This window comes from Zootoca vivipara, chromosome 5, assembly GCF_965207765.1.
Source record: "Zootoca vivipara chromosome 5, rZooViv2.hap1.1, whole genome shotgun sequence".
NCBI classification, from domain to species: domain Eukaryota; kingdom Metazoa; phylum Chordata; class Lepidosauria; order Squamata; family Lacertidae; genus Zootoca; species Zootoca vivipara.
Window position 1 is genome coordinate 18,292,826 of NC_142588.1, and position 12,108 is coordinate 18,304,933.

General features: G+C 43.9%; 1 protein-coding gene across 1 annotated transcript in view; it reads left to right on the forward strand.

The window, feature by feature from the left end:
• Positions 1-537: 537 nt before the first annotated feature.
• SH2D4B (SH2 domain containing 4B) overlaps positions 538-12,108 on the forward strand; it is a 90,403-nt gene continuing 78,832 nt past the window's right edge. The window contains exon 1 of the mRNA XM_035137662.3: positions 538-1,217. Within this exon, the coding sequence (XP_034993553.3) occupies positions 1,031-1,217 (187 nt within the window). The 5' untranslated portion in view covers positions 538-1,030. The remainder of the gene's footprint in view (positions 1,218-12,108) is intronic.

Sequence of the window (12,108 nt, forward strand, 5' to 3'; positions counted from 1 at the left end):
CCCCGAGGAGCTAACAATAGTATTTCACGGAGAGCAGGAAAATGCCAGTAAACAGCAAAAGGTCAACATTTGCTTAAAAAGCAATCTCATCTCTATCTTCCCACCACAGAATGGAAAACACACCGATGGCAGGAGGGTTAACGCAGTGTGCTTGAACTGCCAAGGCCAGACTTTGGCTTAATTAATATTAATTAGCTGCCTTGCAAGTTTTCCTCCTGACAGTTTTAGGCTGCTCTTCCATTCCTTTCTGCAAGTTTGAAAAGGAAAAAAAAAAAACTTTTTGATCCATTAGTGCTGAATCACCATGTCTGTTGGCAGTAAGTAAATATGACCCTAGACAGGGCCAGGTGGTGGTGTGTGCTCCAGCGACCGGGGAGAGTAAGCAGCGCTAGAGATAATGTGCAAACGTGTGTTGCCTTTTATCGGAAGGGATCAGTTCCCAAAAGGCGCTGGAATGACATAGATATCACCGGTGTAGTTGTTACTTTTAACCATGACATCATAGATTTAAAAATAAACCCGAGGCACAAATCCCCCGCACTACATCAGCACTACACCAAGGGGAACACACCACCATGGGAATGAGAAGCAGGAAACCTGGGACACCATGCCATAATCGGATCAGTTTTGTAAAATACTGAACTGTTTCCAGGTATTTAAGTGGCAGCTGTCAGGAGTTATCCTCTTTCCCCTTTTTGGGAGTTTTTTAATACCATCCAAGTGGCTCATCCTTGTTTGTACGCCTTTGCTCTGCCAATCTCCTGTTGCATCTCCCCCGCCCCCATTGGACACCTGTTGATAGGTGACACAAGCTATTATTATTGTGGCGATTAACGGAAAGCGATCGGAGCATGAAAGAGAATCCAATCCCTCTCGGGAAGGGCCAGCACTTTCATTTCAAGTTGTTTTTGAGGAAGTGCTAAAGGCGTCACGTTGGCTGGCCTGGACAGGGTATTTTCCCCTTCGGTTTATAATTTTGGTTTTTTCCACCTGGTCACCGTACACGCATTGCTTTATTGACCGGCTTGCCATGCTGCAGCAAATTTTGCGGGATATGTACATCGATCCGGAGCTACTGGCCGAACTGAACGAAGAACAGAAGCATGTCCTCTTCTACAAGATGAGGGAAGAACAGGTCAGGCGATGGAGGGAGAGAGAGGAAGACACCCAGGAGGGAGACTCGGCTGTGCTGCAAAGGACAGTGAGCCTCAAGCAGAGTAAGATATGACAGCTTTTCTGACCACCAGTCATTTCTGTGGGGAGTTGAATGTCTCCGTGTCTGTGTATTCCTCATATTGTCTGCTCTGGCAGTTGCCCTGTGAAGGAAATCCCAAGAAGATGGAAACAGAGACCTAACCTAGGCAACTGCCAGGTGTATTGGTCTTGAACCTAGGCGGTCCAAGTTCAGGCCTAGAACTCTGCCCAACGAGTCACAATGGCTCCAGTGCAGAATACGTTAGTTGTACTTCAGTCGCATTGAAATGAAAGGGGATTAAGTCAGCTCTGAAAATTTTCTCCTCTATGGATTAAGCACGACTCTTTGTTTCTCTTTATGCGTGGTGATTTGTGCCTTTCAACTTGCACACCTAATCCATAGACTCATTGCTTCTGTAAAATGCTTAACAGTGTGTAAAATGAGCAGGCCAGAAATGTAGGGCCTACTGGCACCACCAGTCCTCCTACTGGGGTGTGAATGCGCTAGAGTGGGGGGGTGAGCAATACCCTCCCTCTCCAAATTGCCCTCTGAATGCCTCATGAGGAGATGACTATACATTTATTCAGGCATAGGCAAACTCGGCCCTCCAGATGTCTTGGGACTGCAACTCCCATCATCCCTAGCTCACAGGATCAGTGGTCAGAGATGATGGGAATTGTAGTCTCAAAACATCTGGAGGGCCGAGTTTGCCTATGCCTGCATTAATTCATGGCACACCCTCCAAGTTTCTCTATTTTCCAGGGACAGTCCTGGATTTACAGAGGCTGCCCCAGTTTCTGATTTGATCCTGAATGTCTCACTTTTCCTTGGGGCACCCCTATTTTCATTGGAGAAATGTTGGGCAGTATGGAGTTATTCAGCCCCCGAGTCAAGGAGATGAGTAACTATACAAGCTTTTGAAGACATCGGGGGGCAGCCCTGTAAAGGGAAGTTTTGTTTGTTTTTTTGTTTTTTAAAATAACATTTAATGCTTTTATATAAGTTGGAAGCCTCCCAGAGTAGCTGGGGCAACCCAGTCAGATGAGTGGCATATAAATAATAAAATTATTATTATGGAATAGGACATCCCTATTTTCACTGGAGAAATGTAGGCCAGGGTATGTCATGGTGGCTGGGGAAACCCAGCCAGATGGGCGGGGTATAAATAATTTAAAATTATTATTATTATTTTATTATTATTTTATTTATATAGTTTTTCCTGTAAACAAAGCAAAGACTATGAAATAATTGTGTGCTATAGTCATCTAGGATCAGAAGCATAGACACATGTCAGCCAGAGGTCTTTTGCAGGCACAACATATGAATTGAAGTGCCCAAGACTTTATTCTCTCTGATTCGCTTGTCTAATTCCCACTGTTTTTAAACAAGGTGTGAAGGGTATCTCTTCGGGAGACCTTCAAGAGCATTCTTGCAGTTCCCTCCCATGTGCAAATAAAAGCCTGTTCGGTTTGATTGATCTGTTGCTTGTTGGGAGTAGGGGGTTCAGAATGCAGCTCAGCTCTGTGCGCCAAAACAACATTAAGAGGATGAAGATTATCTTGCGCAGAAGATGAACATAATGCACACTAACACCGAAAAATGTAACTGCAACATTTTTATATAGTAATTTGTCACAGTTTTGACAGCTGCATTTCCATATATAAATTATACATTAAACCTATTCTGCTTTTTAGTGCACAGAATTGTTTTCCGGGTAATTAATTTTCTGGTTTACAAAGAATGATGAAAAAGAGGAGAAAACGATCACAGGAAACTTTATACTGTCTTTCTATCTCTGCATGCAGGCGCCTCACCTATGCTCAATGTTTTATGACACTTTGCTCCTTCCAAATGACTTGCCTGTGTCTTTAGCTACAATTGGGGGGGGGGTGGAATTGGGCCAGAGTGACTGTCGAAAGTTGTTTCCATCCTTCATAAAAGAGAAGGACAATGTTTTTGACCTGAAATGGGAACAATGGCAGCCTGATCGATTCTGAACTGAGTTGGAGTACAATGGAGACCAAGGTTATGCCAGTAGGGTGAGCTGAAAAATTTACATGGGTGACTTTGAATTGGCACTACAGCTTGCATGGTGAGAAGGAGTCTCACAGCCCTGTGTTCCACAGAAAGCCCTATGCCAGACAGTGTTCTGTAGTGGTTAGAGTGTTGGGATTCAGACTGGGGAGACCCTGGCTCAAAGCCACACTAAGCTGTGTAACTTTCACTTGGTGACTAACTTACCTTTGTTGTGAGGGTGAAAAGGGGGCTGGAGAGAACTATGTACACCCCTCAAAGATGAGCTGTAGAAATATAAAGCTTAATTAAAAATATCTCAAATTACCTAGAGTTTTAGGAATCTCACAGGGCTGGTGCACATTTTTCAATGTTTTCTGGATGCAGCTTACTTGCATGTGACACCCCAGACAAAACTTTGGGCTCCTGCACACTCCCGTTTGCCCCATGCCTGGGAAGCACGGGTTCAAATGGCTTTGCCGATACCCTCCGAAAAAACTTGCTCCTTGGCACTAAATCAGAACAAGCGTCAAGTGCAGAAAACCTGATTGCCATTTGTTCCGATTCAGCGCTAAAGATCCGGTTTCCATGAGGGAAAGCGGCAGGGCAAACAGAGGTGTGGCTAAGCCCTTTGATTTTCACTTGCCTCCTAGGGCTTCTATATGTCTAGAGCCATACAATCCTAGAATTGCAGAGTTGGAAGGGACCACAAGGGTCATCCAGTCCATCCCCTTGCAATGCACAAATCTTATTCCCCAATGTGGGGCTCGAACCCACAATCCTGAGATTAAGACTCAGGCTCTGCAGATGGAGCTATCACCACCTGACATCCAGATTTCAGCCCATTTCAGAAACACGTATTTGCCTTGCTCCCGGTCTTGGAACCCTGGGAGCTGTGATCTGTGACAGTGGTAGGGATCTCTAATAAGGCTGAGAATGAGTTTTTGTCCCGGGTGAGTCTTGAACCAGGATCTTCCATAGCTTGCTGTCTTAAAGCATCATTCGATGCTTCCTTAGCGAGAAGTAGGACCCGCAATGTTTATGTGGATATATATATATCTCCAACCGTGTGTGCCAGGGATTGCAACCCTAGCCTGTACATGACACCATGTGAATCTGAAATTTTTTATCGCATATATTCTCTCTCCCTTGCCCTCTGAAAGGAGGATTCTTACTTCAAATGGAGAAGCAATACTTTACTGCAAAATTCCACTAGAAAGGTCTTTCCATAGAAGGTGGCAGGTCTCTCTCTGCCCTATGATATTGTGGTGTTTCTTCAGCACACACCTCTCATCTCAGATCATAAGCTTGGGAAATACATATTTAGCCACTTTCCATTTTAAGCCTTCATTAATACGCACACATTTTCATTTCAGTGTGAATTAAATCAACTATACTGAACAGCCCCACTCCTGAAATTACACGATGTCAAGTTGGGGGGCAGGTGAACATGGCTTGGCAAAAATGGCCTCACAGGGCAAATTAGGACCAATTTGTCTGGTGGCCAGAGGTTCATACAGTACCTACCTTTGGTTAATCCAGAGTCTTAATCTTGTCTGTCAATCACAGGGGCTTAAGCTCACATATGATTCCCTTCTGTGTCTGTAGAAGGATCTGAGACCTGCATAATCCCAGCCTTGAACCCAAAGGTTCTCCATTCAAGCCCCAAAGTCTTTCATAATAGGTTACCTTAGTAGGGCTGGTAGTTAGGCACTTGTGTAGAAACAGGATTATTTTTTCTGTCTAATGCCGGGCTCCCTTGTTGTGCATAAATCTTGCTTCTTTTACTTAAGAGCTAAACGATTAAACAAGACTCGTAGTAACAGATGTGCCTTAGCTTGGGCTTCTGCCTCCATCAGCTCTTTGCATAGCTGTCAGGATAGTTTTAGATGTTATGAATGGGAGCTTGGTTTCGTTCATAACAGCAAAAACAACTTCCACAGATTCTAAATAAACCAGAAAACCACCCCTGCCCTTTCTTTGCTCCACACTGGGTATACTTAAAAAGTGTGCGCTAATGTCCTCAGACTGGTTAAACTATACAGGAATGGAGTAGGAAATCTCTTTCACAAGTGAGTACCTTGGGCTCAAGGGAGCTTAAAATTATTTTCTTTCTTTTTCTCTTTCTCCCAGCACACAGTTAAGTGTATCTTGGCGCACAATATGGGAGTTACTCTTCAACATGATCTCGCGAAGCTGTATCACTTTTCCATTTACTCAGAGTAGGAGACTAGAAGAGATCTCTCTTCCAAGGACCTCCACTTTAGGGCACCCACAAAGGGGAATTGTCCATTACCCCTCCCTGGGGCCTCCCTGACAAAGATGAGAAGAACAGGTTTGGCAGGTGTCTATAGCCTGTGATCAAAGGTTGCTGAGAGAAAAAGTAGGATCAATATCATTTTCCCTTAGGGATTTCTAAGTGAAGATCATTGATCAAAACCACAGGTGCAGCCTCTGTCCTATTCCCAGCATGCAGGCTGAACTAGCAGCACCCGCGTCTCAGCCACATACCTACCATACATAGAATCATAGAGTTGGAAGGGACCCTGAGGATCATCTAGTCCAACCCCCTGCAATGCAGGAATATGCAGCTGTCCCGTACGGGAATCAAACCTGCAACCTTGGCGTTATCAGCACCACGCTCTAACCAACTGAGCTATCTGGGACATGAAACAACTACTCTAAAATCACTGAGCGTGAGCCTTTCACTAAGGTTCCTTATATACCATTTGATTGTTACTGACTAGGGGGCTTGTCCTAAAATAGAAAAATCCAGATAATAGCCTGAATATGCCATTTATTAACCACCCACGTCTTTTGTCAACAAAGCATTTGTGTTAATCAATTATATAATGCCTTCCTTCATCAATTATAGAATGACAAATCTGCAGGGTTTTTCCCCTTCTTCTTCTAAAAAAAAAATCTGACCCTGAATGGTGATAAGACTGCCTTCCAGGATGATCAAAGCACCTTTACTGATGAGGGGGGAAAACCTGCTGTTCTGGAAAATTCAATAGCATCTGGCTCTGTCCCTTTTGATTATGCGGAAGGTGGAGCCTGTCTAAGAGACCATCTTTCAACCGTACAACTTTTCCACTGCGGTCACGGTGGCACCATTTTCAAACAATGTTTCCATTGAAATATTTTGCCTTAGGAGCCACTTATAATTCTGGAATAAGTTGTGGCATTTGTCTCTTCTGCCTATCAGCTTGTAAGTGACAATCTGCACAGAGAATTGACCACTACTGAAAAGCGAAGAAATATTTAATGAAATAAATAAATAGAAAGCTCCATGGCTAAGTGGATATGTCATGTCTCTCCAGGCAAAGTACAATGTCCAGTTTAGTATAGTATATGAGGCAGAAATACTAATTTTAGTGGGAAACAATGGTGGATTTTTTTTTGTCTGTCTGATTTTTTTGTGTTGTCTGTCTGATTTTTTTGTGTTGTTGTTTGTAGTATGTCAGGAGAATCCAATTAGAAAAAAAATAATCATGTACATTTAAAGCAGCCTAATTAGTAATAGAAGGAAATGGGTCATTTCACCCTCATTTGAAATCTGCTGTGATGCTAATATTCTACTTGAGAGTGCTATCTTTCCCCAAGCCTCTTATCTGTTTTTATATATAAAGCTTGTTGGCCTCTTCTCCACAAAATGCCCAAACTGTTGTACAATAAAACAAATAATTGAAACAGTGCATCTGTTAAAGACAAGCATAACTTAAAACTAGCAAGAGTTTATAACCTGCAGCAATAAAAACACCTATATAAAACCATCCTCAAACTCAGCCTTCCAGCGATTTTATTTTAAAAGGCTGTCCAATAATGATAACGATAAGATTAAACAAAATACAACAACTTGCTGGATAAAGAGGCATATTTCACGTGGCTGGCTGTTCCACAAGACCCTGGAAAAGCACTTTTAAAAAATCACACTGCCCCCAAATGCACACTTCGGGGCACCATACAAGATCACTGCGCTGAAAAAAAGCTCCTTTTTTGGGGGGGGGGGAGACACAATCTCGTGTGAGTCCCATGATTCACACGTAGCCCTGAAAAATGGTATCCTGGTTTTGGGCTGCTCCGTATTGGAAATTTTGGGAGTGGAAGCACTGCAGCACTGTGACCACTAGGTCCAGCCCATGGAGATGATCCAGTCTCGATGGTATCAAAAGCCAAATAGGAGGAGGAAAAAGCCACTGGACCATACTCCTTGAAAACCCCTTAGGGCAACCAAGGCTTCCTCTGTCCCCGAACCAGGCCTGAATCCAGTCTGAAATAGGCCCATGTGATTTGTTTCGTCCAATAACTCATGCAGCAGAGCAGCTCTCTCCCTCTTGAGCATACCCCCTCGCAAAGTTTGGGCTCCTTTTCCTCACCCTTCTCAGTGGGTGATCACTTGGAGAGCTGCCCACTTGAAGAGGCGGTGAGAGCTCTTGTTCACCTGGGACTCCTGATCAAGGCTGTTTCATTTCCCTTCCTTCCAGGGGCTGTGACTCTTGCACCTTGTCAAGAGGGCAGGTCTTTTGGGGAGACCACAAGGGCTCTCACCCTGAAGTCCTCAGCCCAGGAGGAGAAGCTGGCAGGAGATAGGAACGGTAGTTACAGCATGAACACACAGCAGTGAATAGAAGGCTTACAATGCATGAAACTTGGGATTATTTTTATGGTTTTGGGTAGATGTTGGAGGAGAGCTTTGAGTAACTCTCTTAGGCTGCAATACTAGGCACACTTACTCAAGAGTGAGCACCACTGCAATTGATGCTACAGAACATTGGCTGTGACCTTTGTTAACATGCTTAAACTGGGGGTGTTTGGAGGAAGTTGCTAACCTGCCCACCAGCTACATTTTGAGCTTTACTGCTACACTTTGAGCTTTACTGCTACACTTTGAGCTTTACTGAACCCAACATTCAGCATCCCCTGGCAGCAAAAGCCACTAGATAGGGTGCTGAACGGACCCAACTTCCAGCCATGGAGCTTTGGTTGTGTGTCGGCTGAGAATGTGTGGTATTGTTTCAGCATAAGAGTTGTGGAAGGGGTTAGGCGTTCTCTTTGTCATTGCTTTTTTTTCTTTAGTGAGTGACATTTGGTTTCCCACCTCCATCTGGTGTGGGTATTAGCTTTCTTAGCACCATCTGGCTCCCCCTATGTCTTCTGTATATCTATAGGTAGCTCTTTCAATAGCATTTAGTTCCCCCACCCTTCGTTTGGTGTAAGTTAGCTTTCCCCCTGTCACTCCACTTGCCTGTTTCATTGCGGTTCCCAATTGCCTCTCTAGTTCTTTATCCCATCTGCCATCTTGTTGCCTCCTCTCCTCAAGTTTGCCCTTCAAACTCACAAAACACCCCTCTCTGTTTCTTTCCTGTTGCTTCCCATTGGCCAATGAAATCCAAGGCAACGCTTACAAAACCAAGACTCATTTAAACACAATGGTTTTTTTCCGGTTGGAGTGGAGCTGGTCAACTACACTAAAGAGCAGTCTAAAGCAGTGATGACTATCCCACAGCTTGACTTCCGTAAGAACTGCGTACCCTCCAACATTTCTCCAATGAAAATAAGGACATCCCATTCCATAAACACCGTTTATACCCCGCCCATCTGGCTGGCTTGCCCCAACCACTCTGGGTGACTTCTAACACATATAAAAACACAATAAAACATTAAACATTTTTTTAAAAAAACTTTCCTTTACATGGCTGCCTTCAGATGTCTTCCAAAAGTTGTGTACAGTGGACCCTCTGGATACGAACTTTATTAGTTCCGGGGGTGCTTACGTACCCCGAAAAGTCTGCAACATGAGGTGCCGCTTCTGCATCCGGCACGCAGAGCGCTTCTGTATACACTTCCGGGTTTGCCATGTTCACAACCCGAAAGTTACGTTACCCGAAGGTAACGTAACCCGAGAGTCCATTGTAGTTACTTATCTCCTTGGCTTGGGGGGGGGGGTCTCACATAACTCCATACCCTCCAACATTTTCCCAGTAAAAACAGGAAATTCCTAAGGAAAAGCAGGACATTCCAGGATCGAATCAGAAACCAGGACAGCTCTGTAAATCCAGGACTGACCCGAGTTCCGGGACTTCCGGTAAGCTGCGGACACGGAAGGGAGCACGAAGTGACCGCGCTGTGGTCGCTTCGGTTGAGACGGGGGAGTTTACCGGGTTCTGCAGGGCTTAACAGACCCGAGATTCAAGGGGAGTTACCTTGAAAAATAGGCTACCCAGCGGCGTCCTTAAGCCATTCTCCCCTCTTTCGGGGCCCAAATTAGTGGCCTCAGGGGGGGATTGAGTGGTGGACGCGAGGGGGAAGCATCGCCAACCGCGTCTCACGCAGCCTCAGGCTCCCGTGGCAAGCAGCCTGCCTCCAGGATATTTATCTGCAGTCCCGGTAGGCATCTCAATGATTTGAATGGAAGATTTATGTGTGGAGTTTGCCCGGCTTCAGAGGGGCTAATCTGAATTTGGAATGGACTTCTCTCTCTACTTGGAGTTAAAGATGGCGCTTGATTAAAGGTTGCAAGAAAACGCCGACCAAAATCAGTAACCGGCGGATAAACTACTCACCGGCCGCGGAGGAGTGTGTCACCAGCGGAGTCTCAAGGAAAGACTGACTGAGGAGCCTCCTCCCCCCCAGAGAAAGGTGGGGGAAAGTGAGGGTAAAACTATTCTGAGAATCATACAACTAGATTCGTCTCAGAGACCTCCGCGGTGCAGAGTGACAAAAAATATAAACAAAACGAATAGTATTCTTCCCGTCGTGCTGTAGCCAGCGGAATAAAGAGGTATGTTGAAGGGGGTGACTCTCCTGGACTAAAATATTTTAAGTTACTTTAAGTATTCGAAGTTTCCCCTCTGGGAAGTTAATTTACTTAAAGATAATCTTGGCAAACAACGCGAACCCCCGCAGAAGTGACCCCCGCCCCAGCCACTCCCACGCTTCAGAACGGAGGGGAGAAACGCTTAACGGCGTGGACTTAGAAAGAAAAACGGAGTTATTTTTAAGACCCTGAAGTTAGTTTGGCGCTATTTACTGACCTTTTGGGCGTCACCTGGGTCTGCACGGACTGTTCTATTATTAAACCTGGTGGACCAACAGACCTACCTAAATATATTTGGATATATCTGGGACCCCCACCTCACTTTGACTTATTGTTTTGGAACTGACGGAGGGCCACCTGAATTCTAAGAGACCGGACCACGAAGGAGGACAACAGTGAACATCTAAGAGGAGGGACTGTGAGTTCTTTCCTCTCTGTACGGAACTACCTTCTGTTGAGAGAAAGACATTTAATATACCTGGCTCACCAAACTGGTGATAAGTGGGGAAATAGACTTGGGGGGGAGCCAAGTAACAATTACTTTTTAGAACTCTCAACAGTATAAGGAAAAGGCAAGGGTTGTTCCTGTAAAGGAGGGGGGAGGGAAAGTGGGGAGGGAAAAGAGCGGGAAATATAAAAAGTGACGATTAAGTAAAAATAAGAAAATGGGGGAAAAAAGAGGTGCAAAATCGATAGCAACCCCATCAGACAGATGCCCCTCTAGACAAGAGGATGGTAAAGATTGGGAAGGACTCCTAAGTGAGATAAAAAAAGAAATCAAACAAAGTGAGCAAAACATCGAAAAAAAACTAGTAGACATACAGAATTCAATTGACCAAAAATTTGAAAAGGTGGTGGGGGAGCTAACCCAAGAAATTAGAAAGGTGGCAGGGAAAACCAAGGGTCTGGAAGAAGGTGCTAAAAAGGTGCAAAAAGACGTGAAAGAGGTTAAAAAAGAAACCGAAAGCTTAAGGGAAGAGATAAACAAATTAAAAAAAGAGAAAGAAGAAATGTTGGATAATATGGCCCTTATGGAATATAGACAAAGACAACAGAATTTGAAATTCAGGGGCCTGCCGGAAGAACGGGATGAGAACGTAAAGGAGAAACTCTCGGTGGAGTTAGCAAAGTGGATGGGCATAGACAAAGGAGAAATTGAGGCCGCAATTATGAATGCGTTTAGGATTAGGATGAAACCGGTAAAACCAAAGACAAAAAAGGTCCCTGGGGATTGTTTAGTCATTTTTAATTCAATGTACATAAGAAATGAAATTCTAAAACTAAGCTTTTCAAACAAATTTGTAATTGACGGGAGGGAGATAATCATATTTAAAGAAGTGCCCACAAGAGTACTACGCAAGAGAGAGAAATTCCGGGAGTTTATCAAGGTGTTGAGAAAAAATGATATCGGTTTCAGATGGGAAATTCCGAATGGAATTACTTTTCATTTCAAGGGTATGAGATTTACGTTTAAAAATCAAGGTGATATCGATAAATTCGGGAGAAGGTATGGACAGATCTTAGGAATGGAAAAGAGTGAAGAAGAGGGAGCGGTGGGAGGGGAAGAGAAAGAGGAGGAACTACCAGAAGAGGGGGAAGAGAAAAGCATGGGTGAAGGAGAAGGAGAAAACTCAGATATTGATATAGATAAGGAGGAACGTACATAAAAAAAAAGTGAATATAGTGTATTCCTACGAAAAACAAATAAAATATATTTAACAGAAATAAAAACTATGGCACTGAAAATAACATCTTGGAACGTGAATGGATTAAATAGCAAAAGCAAAAGAAACAAATTTGAATATGTACTAACAAAAGAAAAATTAGACCTGATTTGCTTACAGGAGACCCACATTGTAAAAAAACACGAAAGGATTTTGATGAATAAAAAATTAGGCCTAGAATTTTCCACCTCAAGTGATGAAAAGAAAAGGGGCGTGGTTTTCTATATAAAAGAGAAGTTTAAACCGGAATTGGTTTTTAAAGATGAAGAGGGCAGGGTAATTGCAGTTAGAGTTATGGTGCAAGGGGAAAAACTGCTGGTAGTAGGAGTGTATGCCCCAAACCAGAGAAAAGCAAT